The following is a 23,189-nucleotide window of genomic DNA, read 5'->3' on the forward strand; positions in this document are numbered from 1 at the left end:
CCCCTCTCCCCGCTTTGCTTTCCCACCATGCCCGCTTGTGTGTCGCCTCTAGATGCGTCCGCCCGCGCTTTCCGGCGCGCTGGCCGTTCTGGCCTTGGAACGCTGCGTGCGTCGGCATTCCATAGCTTAGGAACGCTGGGGCGGCTGGCGTTCGGATTTGGAACGTTGCGGGCCTGAACGCTCCACGGGGCCTCGAGCAGCTGAACATGAGCGACTCCGGCGGCGGCGGCGGCAGAGAACAGAGGGTGCAGGAGGCAGGCAGCGGGACTAGCCCTCTCCGGGCTTACCCAACGTTGCCTGTCTGGGTCGTGGAGAATCACCACGAGGTCAGTTAAGTGATTCCACGCGCGCCCGTACACACAAACAAACGCGCGCACGCTTTTCAGCCCTGTTAAACTTTCTTCTCGTACTTCAATATGCATGCTTCATATTGCTTGCTCGAAAGCGAGCCTTACAAAACTGGTTTATTTCCTAGTAAGTATGCGGTTACAGTTTAGGCTTGCCATCTCCAAGTTGGGAAATTAGTGGCTATTGGGGGGATGGAACCTGGGAACTGCAGGGTTTGGGGAGGGGAGGGCCCTCACTGGGGTATAATACCATAGAGTCCACCCTCCAAAGCAGCCGTTTTCTCCAGGGGATCTGATCTCTGTGGCCTGGAGATCAGTTGTAATTCTGGGAATTCTCCAGCCCCCACCTGGAGATTGGCGACCTTGCTTAAGAACCTTACAGTGAGATTGGCTGCCAGGATCCTGCCATTATAGTGTTGAGACCACTAAACGCTATTTTGATTTCTTTAGTTGTCTTTTATCCCGACCTTTCCGCTCCTCCTGCATTTTATCCTCACAACAACCTTGTGATGTAGGCTAGGCTGAGAGAATAACTTTCCCAAGGTCACCCAGTAAATGAATTGGTCACTTTCATGTTCCTCCAGCTGTTCCTATTGGTCAGTAAGAGTTATTGTTTGGGGTTACCTGCTCCTGGAACCTGTTCATCGGCCATTATCTTGCCCCAATTGTGACTTTACACCCTAGTTGAAATGAGTATAATTCCTTGATGTTCCAGGTACTTCCTTTCATTTATCGAGCCATTGGTTCAAAACATCTCCCTGCCAGCAACATCAGTTTTGTTCACTTGGATTCCCACCCTGATCTTCTGATACCAGTGAACATGCCTGCAGATACTGTATTTGACAAAGAAACTCTATTCAGGTGAGATCACATGCTGGGGGTTGGATGATGTCTGTTTACACTGTCAAATACCTTCTTGAACCCTGGCATTCTCATGTCTTCAATGAACTGGTCTCACATCACACAAGTGCAACAAGAAGCAGTTGTTCCCCGGGAAGAGAAATCAGTAATAAAATCAGTATGTGTGTTTTGTTTTGGTCAGCTATCTCTGGGTTTTCTATATTCCCATGGGCTACATTAACGGCACTAGTTAACTCTCCATCTGAGGACAAAATTTGTACTGACTATATCCCAATACTGTAAATTGCTGGTACAGGGGGCAAACTGGCTGCACAACTCCTTAATCACAGGCAGAAAGATTCCTGGTGGCATTGTTAGACACTTCGCTTCCTAAGTTTTCTTACCATGTTCGTTTGTTTAAAATATTTGTATGCTGCCTTTCTACCCAAGTTGGGATCTCCAAGGTAGCAAACAATCAAAACACTGAAACAGGTAAATATATATGAAGTGTTTAAAATGATTAAACAAAACATATACATGCACAAACAGGGAGAAGAGGACCAATGAGAGCACTTTTTCTTCCTGTGATGGCTCTTGTGGAGTCATAGGTTGCAGGCTGATCTAATGCCAAACTGTGCTTTTCATGTCCTGCCATTGTTGTAATGCTTGAATGCCCAAACCACATGGTCAGTTCAGACTGTCTTCTCTTTGTGCTTGGTGGAGGGTTAAGATTGCCCTACCCACTGGAGATACCTGCCTGCACTCCCAAGACCACTTCCACACACGGGTGGAATATGGGAGCAGGCTATGGCGTGTCAAATCCAGCATGCATAGGCCCCAATACTACTATTGATTCCAAGATTGGGTGTGGCTTATCAGTGGCAGTGTTCAGGCCTATGGCACTCTGGTTTTTTTACACGTACACACACCCATCTGTAATGTACAGCCAGAAAGGTGTACGTACAGGACAGGAGGGCGCAGTTTCATTCCCTCATCATGTTATATGTAGAGTGGGATATAATCAACCCCCTCTTAAGGATTTGTTTGCAAATTAGGATGCAAAACCATGCTTTGAAGTAGATTTTTAAACCATAGGTGGATCAGCATGTTCTTACAATATTGCACTATTGTAATCATTCTCTTCTTGGATTTTCCCGTTTAGAAAATCCAGGAGGTGCTTAATTGCTCTATAATATCCTATGTGCTGTAATATCCAGTAGTGTATAGGTTCAGTTCATAATTGCAGCAACCAAAGCACGTTTAAGAGGATTTCTCTGCTGCTTGGTAATAACAACAACCTTCGATTTATATACCGCCTTTCAGGATGACTTAACACCCACTCAGAGCGGTTTACAAAGTATGTCATTAATATCCTCACAACAACAATTATCACCCTGTGAGGTGGGTGGGGCTGAGAGAGCTAGAAGCTGTGACTGACTCAAGGTCACCCAGCTGGCTTCAGGTGGAGGCGTGGGGAATCAAACCTGGTTCTCCAGATTAGAGTCCTGCGCTCTTAACCACCACACCAAACTGGTTGCAGGATGAAGTCTTCACCAGGGCAGACGAATCACGGATATCAGTAAATAGGTTTTTTCTTTCATTTCCCATCCAATCAATGACTATAGTGCACATATCCAATATGGTGAGCAAATGACACAGTTAAATATTATGCTGGCATCAAGGTCTGTACAGAAGGGTCACTTTTCTACTTCTTTGTGAATACGGGAATTGCAAGTACATCGGATGGACAATTTTTATGACTGGGTGTTCAAAGGCTTTGTATCATTTCCCTCCCTCAATTCCATCCTACCTTTTCTGTTTCCTCAATTTATTTAAAACTGATTTACGAAACCAGAATCAAATCTGTAAAACTGAGCGACCGTGCAGAAATATATTTAATTTTAATGCGTTATTCTATGTGCAGAATTTGAGTTTATCAAAGAAGTTAGATAGTTCGAAGCAAGATTAGGCTTATACATACTGCCTCAATTAATTCCAGTTTAAAACATTCTGAGTGTATCAGCGTGCAATATCTTTATTATGATGAAATTTGAGCTCTACGTTCTGAAACAGCGATATCCATCTCAATCCCATTCTCTGTGTGTGTGTGTTTTTTTAAAGCGAGATAAGCATTGAAAACTGGATTATGCCTGCTGTTTATGCCGGTCACTTTTCACAAGTTATATGGCTTCATCCTTCTTGGGCTCAGCAGATTGAAGAAGGAACCCATCACTTTTTAGTGGGCAAAGACACCTCAACTACTACAATAAGGTAACTATAAGGCCTATGCTTTCTTTTAAACATATTTCACATAAATGGAGTGGTGGATTTAGTGTTTTACTGAGTTTGTGCTGCTTCTGCCTGAGTAGTTGCCCATAAATGGTTTCTGGCCAACTATTTTTGGCTCAACACGTTATTTATTTATTTGAAACAAAACTTTAAAACCATTTTAATTTAAAACATTTAAAATAATGTTAAAGCAATTCAATAAACAAGCAACACAAGGAACAGGGAGGAGGGCCAATAACAGTTACTGGGGGTATGCCAGACAAAACAAAAAGTCTTCACCCAGTGGCAGAAGACAGCAGTACAGAGGGAGAGATGAACCTCTTTGGGGAGGGAGTTTGAAAGTTTTGGAGCCAAGACTTAGGGCCAAACTACAAGTGACGCCTGACACTAGTTGGATACTTGTCAGCTTCCCTCAAGTTTTGATGGGAAATGTAGGCAGCTTGGCGGAATGTTGGACAAGTGACAGTTGAAAAGTCCATTGGACAGCAGTCGGAGAGCCAAGCTGCAAGACCAGGATGCCTATATTTCCCATCAAAATTTGAGGGAAGCTGACAAGTGTCCAACCTGTGTCATTCGTCACTGTAGTTCGGCCCTGAGAAGGCTCTTTCTCAGGTTGCCACCTGTCTAGCATCATATGGAGGGGGCACCTGAAGCAAGGCCTCCGAAGATGTCCTGTGTCTACTCACTGGCATGGACTTGGTAAGTGCCCTAGTTTTTCTGAGCTTACTTTTTAAAGTGGGATTTGTGGTATGATCAGTCAAGCAAATCAGTTCTTTTCAAAGGACTGTTTGTATTGTTTTGCTGTATGGGATATTTGACTGGTTGCTACTTGAAATTGACATTACCGATTGACTGTTTGTACGGTGGATGTTCTTTCGCCCCTGATGAGGTCACCTGATGAAACACCAGAGTCAAGCCGGTGCTGTGTGTAGGGTGACTTGACGTGCCTTTGGCTTTCATCTGCTCCACCTGAAAAATTATTAAAAGGGACTTTTTTACAACTTACCTTGTAACCTTTTATGGAAGCTTACCTGTGGGGTGTTCTTCCTGACTGTATTTGTGCTGCACCATCATGATACTAGTATTGTTTTAAATTTACCTTGCATTATTATATTGACTATGTGAGAAACTGACTGTATATGAAGATGATATTCTGTATTTAATATATGCCTTTGACTTCTTGAATGTGCTCATTAGCAATTGCTTCCTACTCGTGTGTTTTCGCTTTCTAGCTGTTGATTTTGAGTAGGTACCTCCCTTTGTTGCTGCCGGGCTGTTTGGTCAGGTAGAACAAAGCAGTGCTGCTACTCTTCCTTGAAATGTGCTATAAGTATACTAAAAAGTGTTGTTATTCCAGGGTTACGAGCACTGAAGGCTACTTCCTTTCCGATGGTCTGTATGTTCCTGCTGACCAGTTAGAGAACGAGAAGCCTTTGCATCTCAGTGTCCACCTCGTGAATCCCACCAAACCCTCGGACAACTGGGAGGAAAGCAGAGCTCTGTCTTCCACTAAGAGGCTCAAGTTAAGCGATGATACGACAGACTCTGTAGCTGCCTCTTCATCAAAGGACACGGATGTTCGTCCCTCTAGCTGTGCAGACACACAAGCTGAAGGTTTAGAAAAGAACACCCGAACACAAGAGACGGCAGACGGCTCCCAGGGCACCTCGGCCTCCTGTTCCTTTGGCAACCACACGTGTCAAACCACAGAGCTTATTAAAGACATTCTTCAGGTGTTGCAGAAAGATGCCGCTTACGTTTTAGATATTGACTTGGATTTTTTTTCAGTTAAGAACCCTTTCAAAGAAATATACACGCAGGTAACTAGCAGGGATGTTATGTTGTCAGTTGACTCTTTGATTAATCATTTTTGAAACCTTTACATCCGTTAAAAAGTTGTCCCCACTTCCAGTACTGGAATTTAGAAAAACTCTGGGTGACCAACGGCCACTTATGAGATGTGTTTCTTTTTTATTAGATGGGAACTGTTGCTACAGCTGTGTCGTTAGGAAACTAAGAAAAATGCCTTTTTCTCAACCATTGGGTTATTCACATGCAGATTCAGTCTATTAAGCTCATACAAATAACCAAGATTTCTTTAACCAGATGACAGCCCTGGTGACTGTGTAATAATTTTATTTATTTTAATTAATCACTTCATTCACAATCTGCTTTTCTCATAAAGACTCAAGTAGATGACAAGTTTGAAAAGAAGCAGTACAATAAACACTACAACACAATAAAAGTAATCTAGAAAATTAATTTTTTCCCCAGACATTAAAATGAATATACTTACCCATTTATAGAAGTAGTCTCCTAAATAAATCTATGTTATGTATTCTGCGGAATGATAGAAACGAAGGAGCCTTCCTCACCTTTTCAGACAGGCCATTCCACCAGGTGATGACCACAACAGAGACTGCTCAGGTACAGGTAGCTATTGCTCTAACCTGTTTGCAAGACAGCACCTTTCAAAAGCCTTGGTCCGATTAAGAAGGATGAAGTGATGCCATGATCACATTATGAAAAATACTGTATATCATCGTTAGGCTCTGGTTTTTCACATTGATCTAAAAAGGGCACCAAGTCACAGAGACAGTGGTAGAACTTAATTCTAATTCGACAAGCGATGACGCAGGTTAGAAAACTATTTAAGCTATAGAAAATTCTTGTGTCTTGTGCATAGATTTTGAAGAAAGCGGCAGGTGCAATATAATACCCAAAGACTAAAATAATCCTGAAGCTTGGTTAGTGTTGCTGTCCCCATACCATTCCAGTAAAGGATGTTCCGTAGTCACCTGAGACATGACAAACAGCGTAGACCCATCTGCACGCAAAAGACTATTCCTCAGCTTCCTCTATTAACTATGACCATCCATGCATTACGTGGGCCATGTGTATGTGGAGGTCATGTTGGTTCCCTTCCTCCAGCTTCACCGACATCCATACATTGTTGGATGTTGCGCTACAGTGATCGTTAACAACTCCGTTCTGTTGTCCATGCAGTCACAAATGACGGCTGTAGCACAGTGTTCAGTGATGCCTGGATGCAGCCGTATACCTCAGTGCTCTTCCAAAGACGAGTTCAAACATACAGAGGAACGCAAGGGCTCAGCCCATTGAAGGGGTTACCATCAAGCATGAATCACCCTTCATTTTCAGTTCCATTTGTTTAGAATTAGGAACACAGCAAGGCGACTCTGACCTGCATATAGGAGACAGACATCTCCAAAACTTGGGTGCCAACCCAGCAATGGCTCTGCCTAGAGACCCAGCAGCATATAGGTCTTTCTCCTTGCAGTAGCTGGAGTGCTCTCTGTTAACCTCTCTGCAACAAGGTACCCGGAATCTATCCAGTCCTGATCAGTAAGTTAAGAAAAAGCAAGGGCACATCAGATAAATAACTGCATAAAGCAATTAAATTGGGTCACAGTTAAAGTATTAAAATGCTCTGTTCTTCTGGCATCTCACTTGTTCCTCTTGGTTGTTTTTGCTGTGAGCTTCCTGAATATCACGTTGAGGGGAGAGGGATATGGTCCAGCTCTGCTGGGACTGCAGCATTCAAATCCAGTAGCTCCTTAAACAAGATTTCCGGGGTATGAACTTTCAAGAGTCGGGCTCCCTTTGTCAGGTATCTGACAAAGCTTTGGCTGTTGAAAGCTCATGCACTGGAATTCTAGTTGGTCTTTAAGCTACATAACTGTGTGTGAATCACTCCAAAGATAGTGAAGATGAGATTTAAGTGAAAGAGATCGTTCTAATGCCGCGTGTTTTTCTTCATTTCAAATAGGAGGAGTACAAGCTCTTAAAAGAACTTTATAATTTTAAGAAGCCTAACAGCAATGCCTCAGAGGTATGTGATTTCCCTGCACTGGAGAATGTTAGGTAGTTAATCTTGTTTACCGGAGGGGGGAGTGAGGATAGAAAGCGAGGGCAGAGCTGTGAGCTGATGTTTCATAAACTGATCTGCAATTACGCTAAGATGGTTAGGATATCCCAGCACCTTAGTTGTTTTCTGGAGAAAAAAATGTCGGTGCAATTTGCATGGAAATCTACTCTTGAGTGCGAAATGAATTTGACCTAACGAAGCATTCATTTGCAAAAATGAAAGAGAATGTTGCTGTAATGCTTTTAGTTCCCTCATTAATGTCACTTGCTTTGAGGTAATTTTTTTGGGAAGAATAGCAATATGTTATCTTTTTGCACCTGCTTCTGCAATTACAGCATTTCAGACATCACTCAAGGAAATAATCTAACTCATGGCCAGGAAACTTCTGGCACATCTGCCAGACAGCAGCATGTGAGCCTGTTTGGCTGGGCCTTCTGGGCCGGTGCCCAAGGGACGAAGGTGAACCCTTGGGACTCTGCTTGCTCCAGGGATGTCTGGCCAAGTAAAAAAATCTCATTTCTTCTTTCTTCCCATTAGTTTGCTGCTGCACCAGCATCTATACAGGGGTCATTTCGTAGAAAAAGAGCTGGAGGAACTCATTAGCATAACTCATTAGCATATGCCATGCCCCTTGACAACACTGGCAGTGTGTCATTAGCATAACTGATTTGCATATGTCACACTCCCTGACATCACCTATCCAGACTGTTTTGGACCAAATCCTGGTCATTCAGGGTCGAAATTGGGCCCAGCATGGCAAAAGAGGGCTGAAAATGGCCAAAAAGGGGCCCGAAATGGTCAGGATTGGGCCGCTGCTGAGTGGGAGAGTGATCCACCATCCATCAGAGGCCCGATCTGGGCTGTTTCGGCCCCGATCCGGGCTGAAAGGGGCCCAAAATGGCTGAGAGTCAGGTGAGCGGGGCCACCTGACGTGACCTCTTTGGGGAACTGCCAGAGCTGCGTTCCTGTGCGTTCTCCCTCGAAATGAGCCCTGCCTGCGAGGCAAAAAGGTTACTTGCCTTCTTCTGACTTCTTCACCATGGAAAGTAGTCATGCCCCGCCTCTAGTTGGTGACCTGCCAAATCTGAGCGTGCCGCTAATCTTTCAGATAGGGTGGGTTCTTTGTGCCCCAGATCAGGGCTTGAGGTGTGATTCTGAGAAAAACAACACCCAGCGCTATTTCACTGTAAGAAGCTCAGTGATGTTTATTTCTGTTTCGCTGTAAATTCATCGAGATACAGATGCACGTAATTTTTATTGTGCCCTCTTGAATGGACTACCTTTACTTGCTGAACAGTGCTGATGGAAGTCCAGTTGGCTACTTCTGTTTAAGTGTTTTCTGTGTGCATGTTTAAAGGAGGACTTGCTAGACTGCGTCGAGAATCGCATCCGCCAGTTAGAAGATCTCGAAGCGGTGTTTGCAGATTTATGCGATGATGACTCTGAAGAGATTCTGGAAAGATGGGCTTTAAATCCTGGGTATGGACCTTAAAGTGATGCCTGAATGCCGCCCTTTAGCTTAACCAGTTTGGAAGAAATCACACACGCCTCAGGCACAATCTGAAAGGTTAGGATTCTGCATGGATATACAGGCAGGAGGTGCCTTCCAGCAGTAGCCTCTGATGAGGTGTTGTTCTGGAAAACCCTTTCACTCGAGTTGCCTGAATGAGCAGTAAAACAAAAGACTGTCTATACAGCAACTTTTAGGTAGGTCCATTCCTCTTGAATGTCTTAGCGGAGTGGGTATGGAGGGCACCCTTACCTACGGTCTCCAGGGAAGCTTGTAAGACTAGCTTGAAGGATAAACTGGTTTGGTGTATTTAACCTGTGCATTGGTTTTACCTTGTTAATGAACTGTTGTTTTGTTTTCGTGTCCTTGCAACTTGTAGTGGGTCCAAGGAGACCTTGGAGCCCACTTGAGATGAGGGGATATAAGTAACTGAAGAACCAGCACACAAAAGCTCTGTCAAGTACCAGTTTGACCCAAGGCCTTTTGAAATGGAAACAAAGGTCTTAACTAAACTTTGAAATTCCCTCCACAGGGAGAGTCATCTCTCCCTCACTGTTGTTGTCTTCTGCCAGCAGGCAAAGACCTTTTTGTTTTGCCTGACATTCCCCCAGTGACTGTTACCGACCCTCCCCCCTGTTCTTTCTGTTTGTGAGGCTGTATTTACGGAATTGTTTTCATATTATTTTAAAGGCTGTTTTAAATTTGTTTGTTTCTTTTGTTGGATTTGTATCCCGCCCTCCCCGCCAGGGGGCTCAGGGCAGGTCACAACATCATAAAATCATAAAAACCGCAATTTAAAATACAATAAATGGTTAAAATCATTTAAAAAAAAAACAGCGAGTGGCGCAACTCCAGTGGATAGATGCCATCGACAAAGAAGGCCTTGTACTTGGCATCCTCTCAAACACGGGTTTTTTTCCCAATAGAGGCAGATCACACAATCAGCAGCAAGACATCAAACGGTGCACTGTGAATCAGTCCCAAGTCACAACTCTGCACCCACTTGAATTTGTTGAAACGTCTGGTTTCTTGAGTCTGTGATAGTTTTAGATGCTAAGACCTACTTCTTGAAGACTAACTTCCATTGGATTCTTCTGGAAGATATCTTTATTTACTACATTTTTATTCTGCTGTTCCCCCAAGGAGCCAACAGCACTGTACATCAGTCTCCCCTCCTCTGTTTTACCCTCACAGCAACACAGTGAGGTGTGTTAGGCTGAAAGAGAGGGACTGGTTCAGGATCTCTGAGTGTCAGAGCAGAAGGGATTTGAACATGGGCCTCCCAGATTCTGCTCTCGCATGCTAACCACTGTTTCCAGCTATCTGCAGTAGCTGTCCAAATCAGCAAAAAGAAAACAAAACACTCTCAGTTTGCAGAAAGAGGTCCTGGCTTTAATGTCTGAGTGTTCTTGGCCTCAGCCGTAACATTTTGTGTTGGATTTTGAAATTAATTTTAGAACGGTCTTTGTCTGATCACAGGATGGCGCCTCTCATTCCACTTGTGCACAGTTTGAAAAACGGAGTGGTGATCCCTAACTATGAATTGGTAAGTTCTCTTCATTTTCATTTTGTTAAAATTTCCCAGGAAAACAAATGCGGGTGTCACTTCCTGGTGGAAACTCATATTTTTATAATTGCCTCACAAATCTCTAATGCAAGATATATGCTGAGTATTAGGTAGCCCAGTATCAAGAAGCTGGAAAATGGCACTTAGAATGTTAAAAGAAAACTGTCCAGTATAACATTTTTATCTTCCGTGTGGCCTTGGAAGCGTCTCCATGGTAACTATTCATGACACTGGCTAAGAAAAGAATGTTGCTGGATCAGATCTAGGGCCATCTTGTGCCAGTGAAGACAGAACAGTCCTGTGCTCTTAACATGGTTAAAAAGATGGGGAGAAGGCCAGGGCGAACCTCCCTCGTGTCAATCTTGGTAAGGGCTCTGTTGGCATTGTCAAAACAGTAATGGCTAACCAGGTTCTCCCAGATAACTAGTACTCTTTGTACCCTGTCTTCTGTGAATGCCCTGAACTCCTTGGTGGGATAAAAAAAGTATAGAGATAGATACACCTCTGCAGTTCCTTGGTTTCTGTCTGAACCATTTTGCATATGTGTTTGATTCTCTGATCTTGGAAGAAAAAAATGAATTTGAGAAACATCTGATGGTGCTGGGTGGGAAAGGGCAGGGCTCCTGTTGAATTTTTGAACCATGCTGTTCCATGTAGTCGTGAACTGCTTTACGTAACCCATTTTCAGGTTCATCAAGCTGGGCTTACCTGCGATTACTCGGAAATCCCTCACCATGTCAGCACTGAAGAAGAAATAGAGGGTCTCGTTCAGTCTGTAAAACATCTCCTGAAGAATCTGCCAAAGCCCACTCTTGTGACAATATCCCGGTAAGGTCTGGTGGAGATGTGTCATGTCGCTCCTCACTCAAGGTGTCCTCGCAGCTGTCTCAGTGAAAGTCCAGTTGAGCATTGTTGCAACTCTGCATATTTTTAAAGACTGGTACATTCCTTTGATTCAGTTCAATTTCAGGGCTCAGGGCGGGTTACATTCAAGTATAAATACAATTAAAATCACAATGAGATCATAACAGTCATAAAATACAATTTAAATTTACAGTTTACAGTTTCCAAGATGGCAGTCCATATCCATATAATCCACTCCTGCTGATAACTGTAATTTTGAGTCAGAAGTGTACAAATGCTGTAGCTTTAAGAATCCAGACTGGGAGATACATGCTTTTTTAAAAAACAAGTTAATTGTTTTAAAAGAAATTTACTTGGATTGGAATTCTTTTTAATACCTAGAAGTGTTTCTTATACCTTGCCTTACCATGATGAAATGATGATGTTGGGACACACAGATGCCGTCCTGAGCAGAATTGCACCTTTCCAAGCCTATTGGTTTTAATGGACTTAAAGGGATGTAACTCTGCTTAGGATGGCACCATAAGACATTTATTTACTTATTATTTATTTATTTAAAATATTTGTATGTTGCCTTCCCACCCAAAACAGGATTCCCAAGATGGCGAACATTAAAACACTAACAAACAGTTTAAAACAAATGTTAAAACAACTTAAATTTAAAATAACATTTACAATCATGTTGAAACAATTCAAGAAATATGGCAACACAAAACACACAACATGTAGAACAGGGAGGAGGACCAGTAACAGTTATTAGGGTATGCCAGACAAAACAAAAAAGTATTTATCCGCTGGCAGAAGATAGCAGTGGAGGGGAAGAGGAGAATCTCTCTGGGGAGGGAGTTCTGAAGTTTTGGTGCTGTGACTGAACAGGCCTTTTCTCAGGTTGCTACCCATCTAGCCTCATATGGAAGGGGCAACTGAAGCAGGACTTCTGAAGAGGACTGGCGCGAATGTACAAGCTGTATAAGGCTTTAAAAGTCAATACCAGCACCTTGAATTGGGCCCCGAGAACAAATTGGAAGCCGTTGTAGATGGAACAAGACTGAAGTGACATGGTCCCTACAACCCAGTCCAGTCAGCATTCTGGCTGCAACAATTATTACCAACTGAAGTTTTTGGACAGTCTTCAGGGGCAGCCCCACATAGAGCACATTGCAGTAGTCTAATCTGGATGTTATCAGGGTATGTGCTATAGTGGAAAGCTCTTTCCTGCCTAGGAAAGGCCACAGCTGAAGCAGGTGAAAGGCAACCCTGGCAACTGCTGCCACCTGTTTATCCAGCAAAAGACCTGGGCCCACCATTACCCCCAATTATGAACCTGCTCCTTTAGGGGAGAGTGAAACCCATCTGCCCATCTAGAACAGGAGATAACCAGTTTCTTGAGTCAGAACTTTCCCCCAGATATTGAAGGCTTTCAGTTTCCTGAGGAACTAGTTAACCATGATCCTTGAATCACATGGAACAATATACTGCAGTTTGTTCTTTTGCCTACAAAGTGTGATTTATAACCCAAAGTAAACTGTAGTTTGGAATTGTGGGTTGTTGGTGTAAGAGAAAAAGCCACAGTTTGTAATACCTCAGAATTTTAAACTCTTGTTCTCGAGAAAACTGTGACACAAACCAAGTATCTTCTAGGTCAGTGGTTTTCATCCTTCTGTATCTCACATCCCACCAATCACTCTGTCGAAGTGCTGTTCCTGCTGTGGTGCAAACAAAGCATCCACCTTTTCCCAGAAGGTTTTTTATTTGTCTCCAGGCATTTCGTTATTATTTTTATCATTTACAGTAAGCTTTAAGAACATACAAAATTGCAGAAGCACAACTGATAACCTGTGGCAGGTGGAGTCAGTAGGAAGCAGCACATCAGGGGCACTTGCTGGTGGGCAGGGGGAATGGAGGATTAGGAGAAGACCAAGTGTCCCTAGTCGCCACTAGCATGCTCAAAAGTACAGATGGATAACCCATGGTAGGTTGAGTTGGCAGGAGATGGCACATCACACAGGTGGGCATGGAGATTGAGGAAGGGTGAATCAGTAATTGTTATGAAAACCCTACATCTCACCTGAACTGTTTCTGTATCCCACTTGTGGGATGCATCACATCAGTTGAGAATTACTATTATAGAGCATATTTCATAGATCATATTCTATATTAGGAGTGTCCGATTTGGGTTTTGGATTCAGGTTTCGGATTCGGGTAAAGTACCTGAATCGGATCCGATTCGCAATGATTCGGGATTTCTGAATCGAGCCCAGCATGTTGGGCCCAATTCGGAAACCCCGAATCAAAGCTTCCCGAAGCAATTTGTATCACTTTGGGAAGTTTCGGGTCAAGGGTATGGAAAGGGGCATTTAAACCCGCAGATCAGCTGTTTAGTGGGTTTGCTGACCCTTGCTTCAGTATGCTCCGAATCTTTACAGAGCATACTGAAGCGAGCTAAATACCAGAATCCTGAAATGGGTTGCCGGAAACCCGAATTTGGGGGGGGCGGTGTTCACCCCTATTCTATATCATATATTGCTGTAAGACCGGGACGCCTACACTTCCCATCAAAACTTGAGGGAAACTGACACATGTCCAACTCGTGTCAGGCATCACTTGTCACTTGGCTCTCAGAGCACAACCCTCTGAGATAGGTTAGGCTGAGAGAGTGTAACTGGCAGAAGTCCCCCCAGCAAAGCTTCCATGGCAGTGTGGAGGTTTGAATTTAGGTTGTCGAGATCCTAGCTGATGCTCTAACCGCTAAACAATACAGGCTTGGTCAAGAAAAACCAGAGTATGTGATAAAATTTGTAATTATCAGCTTTCAGCATTGCACTTTATGAAAACACATCCTTAAAGAAATATCATTTACAGGTCCAGTTTGGATGATTACTGCCCTGCAAACCAAGTTGAGCTCATTCAAGAAAAGGTTCTGAATGGGCTGCGTTCTGTATATGGCACGCTGGATGTTCATTTAGAATATCTGGAAGATTTGAACCCTGCTGGAGCAGATTCTTTTTCCACCGAGTGATTTTCTTTTTCTCTGTATGCAAGAGCATCTTCACAGAATCAAAGGCTTCTCTAGGAGTTTGAGTTGCATTTGTAACAGTGTTCTAGATGCTGTTGATCTGAACTTTGTGTTTTAACTAAAACTCTCTGCTGCTATTTTGTGTTTGCCTGGAAGAAGAGAGAAGACTGGGAAATGGCTTGCTCTCTCGCTTTTAGCAGAGGAAATCAACAGAGCTTTTGAGAAAGGAATGTCAGGTTTTCTGTTATTGAATCAATTTCTCGAGCAGTTAGTCTTGGCTGGAAGTATCAGTTCAGGATTTACATTTTGCTTTAAACAAATCGATCTTTTTGCAGTTCCATGTCATTAAAATAACTGGTATACTTTATCACATTTTTGCCATGGGGTTTATCCCACCAGGTTAGGCTGAAGGATAAAGACTTGCTCAAGGCCAACCACTAAGTGCAGATTTGAACTCAGGTCTCCCTAGCCTATTCTACCCTTACCTAACACTGGCTGTCATCTTAATTTGGAATTTAATTATTCATCCAGCATTCAACCTGGGCTGCATCAACCTACTGCTTAAGAAGCCTAAAGTAGTGGGAGCAATCTTATTTTATAAAGACACAGTTTTTTGTTATTCTTTCATTTAGAGAAATGCCTTGTACCTTAATCACATAAAAATAGTGCCATTAAAATACACACTTGGCAATCTTTGCTTAACAGCCTCATTTTTAACCATGCAGCAGTGCTTAGGAATCTAGGAGAAAAATGTCAAAAGGTTTAAAGCTGTTATGTGCCAATTTTTAAAAAAAGCCTCAGATGAAGCTTAGAGCCACTACATGGCCATGGATAAATGTTTAGCAGGGGAAGCAGAGTCCAGAGCCTTGCTTACTAATACCTTTTCTAGCATGGGGAAAATAGAGCTTTGAAAAGCGTCAGCTGCTTTACAGGGTAAAACACTAGTGTTTTTGCTGGTTTTATTTTCAAACAGCACTTTATTAAAGGGGAAAAGGTGTTTTTTCTTCAGGGAATTGGCAACCCTAGTAAATGCTGTGTTGAATCATGTTAAATATCTCCAAAGAAGTCAAATGGATCTATTGGCAATCTTTCATCGACCCCCATTTCTTCAAGTGTTAATAAACAATTTGTCCTTTGAAGTTGTATACATATTTTTTTTTATTTTAGAGCTTTAGATACCAAACTATTTATTAAATTTAAATGTCATCTGTGACAGAACACCATTTACAGAGAGGTTTCCAGTTTCGACCCTACCTTTACCTTCCACCATGCACACTCAGAAGGCTGGAGGAGGAGCTGACAGTGACCTGAAATAAAAATGGGATTGGCCGGCTTCCCCCACTGAAACTTGGCTGCAAGCAAACTATTTTCCCTTTTACTTTTAAAGAATTCTGTTCTACCAGACAGTTTTACCTCAGCCCTTTCATTCCCTGGCTTCCTATATTCCATCCCTGCCTGTTCAATAAAGTTTCTGTTCCTTCTGATAGTTACTCAGCCTCCATTGCCATTTCATATCCAGAAGGAAGAGGGCTCCTGCTCTTCCCCCTATCAAGTCCTGGGCTGGGCTAAAAAACCTAAAATATAACCACTGATCAGGATGGGGACATAAAGAACTTTAAACTATAAACAGAGACACGCTACTTGAGGCTGTTCAGCCACAGTGAGCAAACTAGTTTTGGTGAGAATATCTGCCTCACAGTGGAGGGAGTGAAGGGGGGTCCGTCATACCATTTTTCTCCAAAGACTCAAGGTTTCAAAGAGACATAAACACCATTTGCAAATAAAACGGTACTGTTCATTCCAGAAACATAGGCAGGAAAGCATAAGCCAATCTTAAACTATAATCCTAGGAATACTGTCCTGGAAGTAAGCCAAAAATACAATGTGACTTACTTCTAAGTAGACCAACTTAGGATTGATCCCATAGACACTTAGTAACTACCTCCCATCTCACAAGAATATCAGCCAAATTTCAGCCAGTTCCCTCTACATACATGCACGTACTCATATTTTAAAATGATCAACTGCATTTTCTTAGCTGTTCACTAGGTGGGGTAGTTGTGCAATTTTGATTGTTTCTGTGCCTTTAAAAACAATGTTCTGGTGTTGGGGGGAGACACAATTGTCTCATCTTGTGTGATTAAAAGTAAGTGTGGGAGCTACTTTCCCTGTTGTGGAAACAGAACCTATGCAAGGCTGATCTTAATTAAAAACACCTGTGTGCCACCAAATCAAACGTTTTGAGGCAGCCTGAAAGTTGTTTTGATTACTATGTTTAAGCCTATTTGGGCCTTTTTAAGTTTTAAGTTTGACTGTACAGACAATGCAAAAGACTGGTGAGAAAAATAGATGGCTCCAGAAAAACCAAATGGGCAAATTGAAGCAATGAGAAAGAGCAATTGAATTTTGCAATGAAGTCTTTGTGGTCAAATTAGGAATGCATACGTTGCATAGCAATTTTTAGATGTGAAACCCAATTTGACAAGCTACTAAACATTTTACACCCATGATCTCATTCGGAATACTGTGTGCAGTTCTGGTCTAGAGATGGGCACGAGCCACACACACAAAAACGAACCATGAGTTTGTGAGTTTTCACAAACCAGGAACCACGAACTGGGGCAAGTTTACAAACCAGTTCATGGTTCATGGGGTTTAAATGCCCCTTTCCAGCTGCTTAGCAGCAGCAGGGAAAGGGACCTTTGACAGTTTAAAGGGCCCTTTCCTGCCTTGCAAGTGGCAGGTTCCTTTAAACTGTCAGCTGGCAGGAGGTAGGGGGGATCCTGCCAGCTGATAGTTTAAAGGAACCTGCCACTTGCAAGTGGCAGGGCCCTTTAAACTACCCAAATCCCAGCCCCAGCCCCACACTTACCTTGCCCTGAAGGCCCACAGCGTCCTCCCCCTCCTCCCATGAGGAGCAGGAAGGCCATTTTGGGCTTCTGCCACTGCGTGGGCCCACAGGGCAGCGGAGGAGGCCAAAAATGGCCTTCCTGCCCCTCAAATGGCTCCACAGGAAGGCCGGATCCCCCCCCCCCCCGCCACCTGCCAGCTGATAGTTTAAACAGACCTGCTGCTTGCAAGCCACAGGAAAAGTTTATATGCCCTTTTATGACCCAAATGAACAAGTAGACCATTCTGGGGAAGTTCGGGGAAACTGCCCTTTTATGACCCAAATGAACAAGTAGAGCAGTTCGGGGAAGTTCAGGGAAACGAGCTTCCACGAACCACTGGTTCATGCGTTTTTGGGGGTCGTCATTCAATTCATGCCTATCTCTCTTCTCGTCACCGTCTTGCCAAAAAGGCATTGCAGAGCTGGAAAAAGTACAGAAGAGGAAAACCAAAAAAAGAAAGGCTGAAGAGTCTGGGACTTTTCACTTTAGAGAAGAGACAACTGAGCTGGGACATGATAGTAGTTTATATAATTATGCACAGGGTAGAGAGGATGGACAAAGATAGCTTTCTCCCCCTCTCCCATAATACAACTCAAGAGCATTCAAGGAAGCTGATGAGCAGTAGATTCAGGAGGACAGACGAAAGGAAATACTTCTTTACTTAATAAGTGATTAAGATGTGGAATTCACTGCCAGAGGCACAGACAACTAAAAGGGGATTAGACGGATCCACGGAGGACAGGACTATCAGCACCGGCTACCTACGGTGAATAAAGGGAATCTCCAGAGGCAACAAACCTCTGAATACCAGTGCCAGGAGGCAGCTTCAGCCTCTGTGCCCTGTTGTTGAGCTTCCAGAGTTACTGGTTGACCGCTGTGTGAGACAGGATGCTGGACTAGATGGACCATTGATCTGGACCGGCAGGGGTCTTCTTAGCTTCTTATATATGAAGTGATGTGTTTGCAATCTGCCTTAGAAAAAATAGGCATAGGAATGGCCAGGTGTGCTGAGAAAAGGATGGGAAGGTGACCCTCAAGGGGCAAGCATGAGCAATGCCAAGTGAGGCTAGAGGGGTCAGGAAGGGTTTTAATACAAAAAGCTGAGCTGGAGAAGAAAGATACCTTGAGAAGGACAAAGCAACATTTACTCATTGCCCATTTCAAAAACCCAAATTCTCAATGGCTGTTCCGATGATACAGTTCAAACCATCTAATAAAATCACTTTACAGAGCATGCTCCAGAGAGAATGGCAGCAACCATCTTCAAGAGCCCAACTGCCAAACCTGCCTCAAGAAGTTTAGCCCTCCCAGAACTGAAAAGACCCTATGAAATAATACTGAATCTGCCACAGACTTGGAGCTGTTCTAATATTTCAGGGGACCCTGTGGGGGGACTGACTGTGATGCTCTGATCATGTTTGTATATTTGATGATATATACATTGTTGTATTTTCATTTGGTGTGTGCGACCATTATTAATCACCTAGGGAAATAACAATGAATTGAAAACATGGAATGTTCTTTGCTTTCCTATTTTATATTGTATTGTTATTTTGCAAATGAGAGTGGCAGGAAGAACAACATTTTGGGGCACTTGTTTTCTGCTCAGAGTTGTGCAGAGAGGTACTAAGCACCCTCCCTCCATTTTGTACAGCAGCTAGGGTTCATCTGAATGCAGCCCAGCACTAAGGGATCGCCTTCCTTGTGCCCCTCCCCAGCTATCCAGCCAATAAGCAGCTCTCTTAAATGAACGTTCTTCATTAGTAGATGCCCCAAGGTGCTTACCAAAGTTTCCTACCCATCTCATTTTTTTTTTCAAAAATTCAGTTTATTCTCATCATCCATTATTTATAATGGCTGTTTCTGTTTTAGACATACAGAGAAGTCCCACTTTGAGGTTTTTATGACAGGATTCACTCCTCTACCGCTTTCTTCCCCTCACAGCAAATCTACACTTGGAAGAAGATTCAGGATGGAACTAACCCTTTGCCCCGCCCCCTGTAACCTGCCCATTAGGAAGGATTCTCAGTTTGATTTCCCTACATAATAATAATAACGTTCAATTTATATACCACCCTTCAGGACGACTTTACACCCACTCGGGTTTGTCAGGGCTTGCCGCGGCCACCGCTGGGCAGGGCACCGGGCGGTCTGCTCCTGATGTCAGAGGGGTGCCAGGGATGCTGCAGGACCCTGCTCTGTGAAAGGAGGGGCAGTATACATTACCCAGACTCCCACTCAATCCACTCGCTGGTCTGCTCAACCTGTGCCACTCACCCCCTTTGGCCTCTGGCCTCTCCCCCTCCATCCACTCTCTTCCTGGTCTTTGCTCTTGCTCCGCATCACTCCTACTCAAACCCACCACCCCAGAGCTCTTCCCAGCCATCCTTTATAGGGCTTCCTTTCTCTGCCCCACCCTCCTTCCAGCCTGGTCTTGGGCTGCCCCAAGTAGTTGCAGCTGGGGTAGCTGATCTGGCTCCACTGACTGGCACCAGCTGTGCCTTGTTCTCTCGCTGCCAAGCCTCCCTGCCTCTGCTGATGGCCGAAGGCAGGTCCAGCTGCAGCCCCCTGGCTGGCTGCCAGGCCTCCCTGGCTGAGCTGATTGCTGAAGGCAGGCCCAGCTGTGGCTCCTTGGCTGGCTGCCCAGCTCCTCCAGGAGAGTGCCTCCAGTAGCTCCACCTGGAGAGGCTTGGCTCTTGGCATCTCCTGGGCCAGGCTACTATCCTCTAGCTGGGATGTGGCTCTGGGCTGGTGGGGCTGCTGCTCCTTCTCTTCAAGTAAGGACTCTGTGTTGGCGACTGCTGGGTCCCCAATCCCGCTGTCCTGGCCCGCTTCCTCTGCTCTGCTTAGCCCCCTTTCCTTCCCCAGGGGGGTGGGACTAGCTGGGCTCCCTTTGTCTCCTCTTGCCTTCTGAGGCATTGGGGCCTCGCCCCTTCCCCCTGGCACAGGCAGGTTCTGGCTCTGTTTGCCAGTCAGAGCGGTTGAACTGCTGTCTCCTGGCTGCCCCCCGCCGCTGCCTCCCGGCAAGTCCGGGGACTGGGCTGCTGACCCCGGACAGGGTTTACAAAGTATGTTGCTATTATCCCCACAACAAAACACCCTGTGAGGTAGGTGGGGCTGAGAGAGCTGTGACTGATCCAAGGTCACCCAGCTGGCTTCAAGTAGAGGAGTGGGGGAATCAAACCCGGTTCTCCAGATTAGAGTCCCGTGCTCTTAACCACTATACCAAACTGGCTCTCCACACCAAACTGGTTCTCCACACCAAACTGGCTCTCCATACCCAAGGAAGTGAGCAATGACAAGTGTTATTCATCTTTTGAGATGCCATGGGACTTCTGCTTTATTTTGCTTCAAATAAATCCGCAAATTCAGACCAAATGTCATGGTATTTCACGTTGGTTTCTTGCCTATTAAAGGCAACTCTTTCTTTGACTGCACGGTCTAACATTGCTTCAGTCTGTATTTCAATATGTAGCGTTATTGTTGCCTTCCACTTTTGTAGAATTACTTGTTTACCCATTGCCAAGGCTCATCTTCTGAGAGATTCCAGAAATGGAATATTAATATTTAAATAAATAAACATCATAACCATTTTTTCAGGAATCGGTAGACAAACCTTTCCATGGCTTAGAAATAAACATCTGCAAATGTCTGCATACTGAACTACTTATAAAGGCACAGTTACTGAGACAGTTGAAAAGTCGGTAACCGCCATGTAGAAACAGATTAGTCCAGATTTCTTGGTTATGTTATCCTTTTTTAAAGGTGCATGTATTGAGTGTACATCGTTGTCAAAAACAAATCATTAGTTAGCATTAATAAAAGCTTGCATCATTTCATTCTCCTCAAATCCCACCCCCATTCCTCTCTGACAGTGGTTGATCAGTTCCTTCTATCGTAATGGATTATTAAACCTCTGATGTTCTCATAGCTCAAAGTTTAATTAAGCCTACACTTAATATTCAGCCAAACTTAGACTACTCATCCTTTTAAAAATCTCTCTCTAATTTTGTTGATTTTCTGAAGTGCAACAAAAACCTATAATAACCGATGACCAGAAATGCATATCCGCCAGAGATAGCAATGTCTTTATAAACAATTTTCCAAAAGCCTCCTGCCTTCAGTCTCTAGCTTAATATAATTTCAGAATACTTAGAGGGCAACATATTGCTATTTTTCCAAGAAGTTAATATATTCCATAGCATTGCAAATAGACTCCAACCCCAACACACACACTAATCTTCCTTCCCAGCATATACAACATAACTCCTTCTGACCCTTTGGTCTTTTTTAAAACAAAGGGCATTTATACAGCTTTTGTGAGCTCTGAGGAGCTGGAGCAGTCTTAGTCCATCTAAACAGCCAGATCAGTCGCAATGTTGTTTCCAATACAAAAATTGGAATAATGGGGACAGATGCTCATGAATCACAACTTTTTGCAATGTGTGAAGGTCATGGTGTTTTGTTAGCTGCCAGTCTCATCCAGTGCCTTATCCTTTTCCTATTGTTTCATTTCCACTTCAACTTTGTTCTGACTCTGCAGCATCTTTTAGGAACTCACAGATGGATAAAAGATGGTTCGGTGCCTGATATAGATACTGATTGAACCCTACAGTTCTTCAGATGAGAAAACTATTCAAGCATAGTCTTGATCTTGAATAGGGGGAAAAATATTTTCACTTGTCATCACAAATTCTTCCTTTGTAAAAACATTCTTCAGTTGCCATGCAGTCTTGAGCGGTGCTTCACTTTGAAATATAGTCTCTATGGTAACCTGGTCTAGGGTTGAAGGACAGAGAGACCACAATATCCTTGGTTAGCTGTGCTGGCACTGGCCAACTCCTAGTACTTTTAACAGTGAAATCCTAAGCAGAGTTACTCCAGTCTAAGCCCATTGAAACGAAAGATCTTAGACTGGAGTAACTCTGCTTAGGATATTACTGTAAATTTTCCCAGTGGGAGTAAAAGCAGTATAAATGAGAAAACAGCAAAGGAGGAGATTGTTAAAAGTTGCTGTCTTTCCCCATACCTGCAGTTGCAAAATAAAAGAACATTAACACAAAAGAAACCAGGAGTAGCTGAGCCATAGAGGATGTGTGAAAAAGAAGAGGAGAGGGTATAGTTTCAGTCCACTGGATTCACCCCAAAGGACGATACCTGAAATCTGACATATTTGCTCTGCTTTTGGACAAGCAGTGGTGAAAAGTGCTGTCAAGTTGCAGCTGAGTTATGATGACCCAACAGGATTTTCAAGGCAAGAGAAGAAAAGAGGTGGTTTTCCATTGTCCGCCTCTGTGTAGCAACCCTGGCCTTCCTTAGTGATCTCCCATCAAGTCCTAACCAGAGCTGACCCTGCTTAACTTCCAAGATCAGGCTAGCCTGGGTCATCTTAGTCAGGGGCCTTGCGCAGGTACAGACCCAAAAGTAACAAATAGGTTTTCTAAATGGGGAACCAGTATTTTTTAACATTTATTTTAAACATAGAAGCTGCTCCCTTCCGTTTTCTGATATATATATATATATATATATATATATATATATATATAAAGTCAATAATTTGAAGGATGGAGAAACCAAAGAACAGTGAATTGCAATGCTATTATTTGCAGAGCACTTGAAATAATTTCTTATCTGTCTCTTGACCAAGTATTTTAAGTTTTTACAAAGTAATATTCTTCTTCCCATGGTTTTTAAATATACTTTTAAAAACATTCTTTCCTCAACCAACCCATGTCTAGTTATTAAGATATTTCTTTAGCAAGGGTGAGCCTGATTTTTTTAAAATGTGCTTTCTCTCTTCACTTGGTTATTAATACCCTTAACATTTCAGAAGATTAATTTAAGAAATTCCCATGGCTAAAAATAACCATCTATCAGTGTACACTCATCTAATTACTTTGATCCATACCGTCAACATGATGTACAGCACTGTCTATTCTAAAGCTAGAGGCAATAGATCGGTTTCTCTGACATAAA

The 23,189-nt window shown here is 43.4% G+C and overlaps 1 protein-coding gene across 1 annotated transcript; it reads left to right on the forward strand.

Annotated features, from left to right (window-relative positions):
• The first annotated feature begins 78 nt into the window (after window positions 1-78).
• C7H5orf22 (chromosome 7 C5orf22 homolog) lies at window positions 79-15,465 on the forward strand. The gene is made up of 9 exons (XM_054986039.1): window positions 79-326; window positions 1,063-1,208; window positions 3,309-3,458; window positions 4,834-5,296; window positions 7,267-7,329; window positions 8,723-8,844; window positions 10,355-10,421; window positions 11,131-11,270; window positions 14,169-15,465. The coding sequence occupies exons 1-9, from the start codon at window positions 207-209 to the stop codon at window positions 14,323-14,325; spliced, it is 1,428 nt and encodes a 475-aa protein (XP_054842014.1). The 5' UTR covers window positions 79-206; the 3' UTR covers window positions 14,326-15,465.
• The last annotated feature ends 7,724 nt before the right edge of the window (window positions 15,466-23,189 follow it).

Source organism: Eublepharis macularius, chromosome 7, assembly GCF_028583425.1.
Source record: "Eublepharis macularius isolate TG4126 chromosome 7, MPM_Emac_v1.0, whole genome shotgun sequence".
Classification (NCBI taxonomy): Eukaryota; Metazoa; Chordata; class Lepidosauria; order Squamata; family Eublepharidae; genus Eublepharis; species Eublepharis macularius.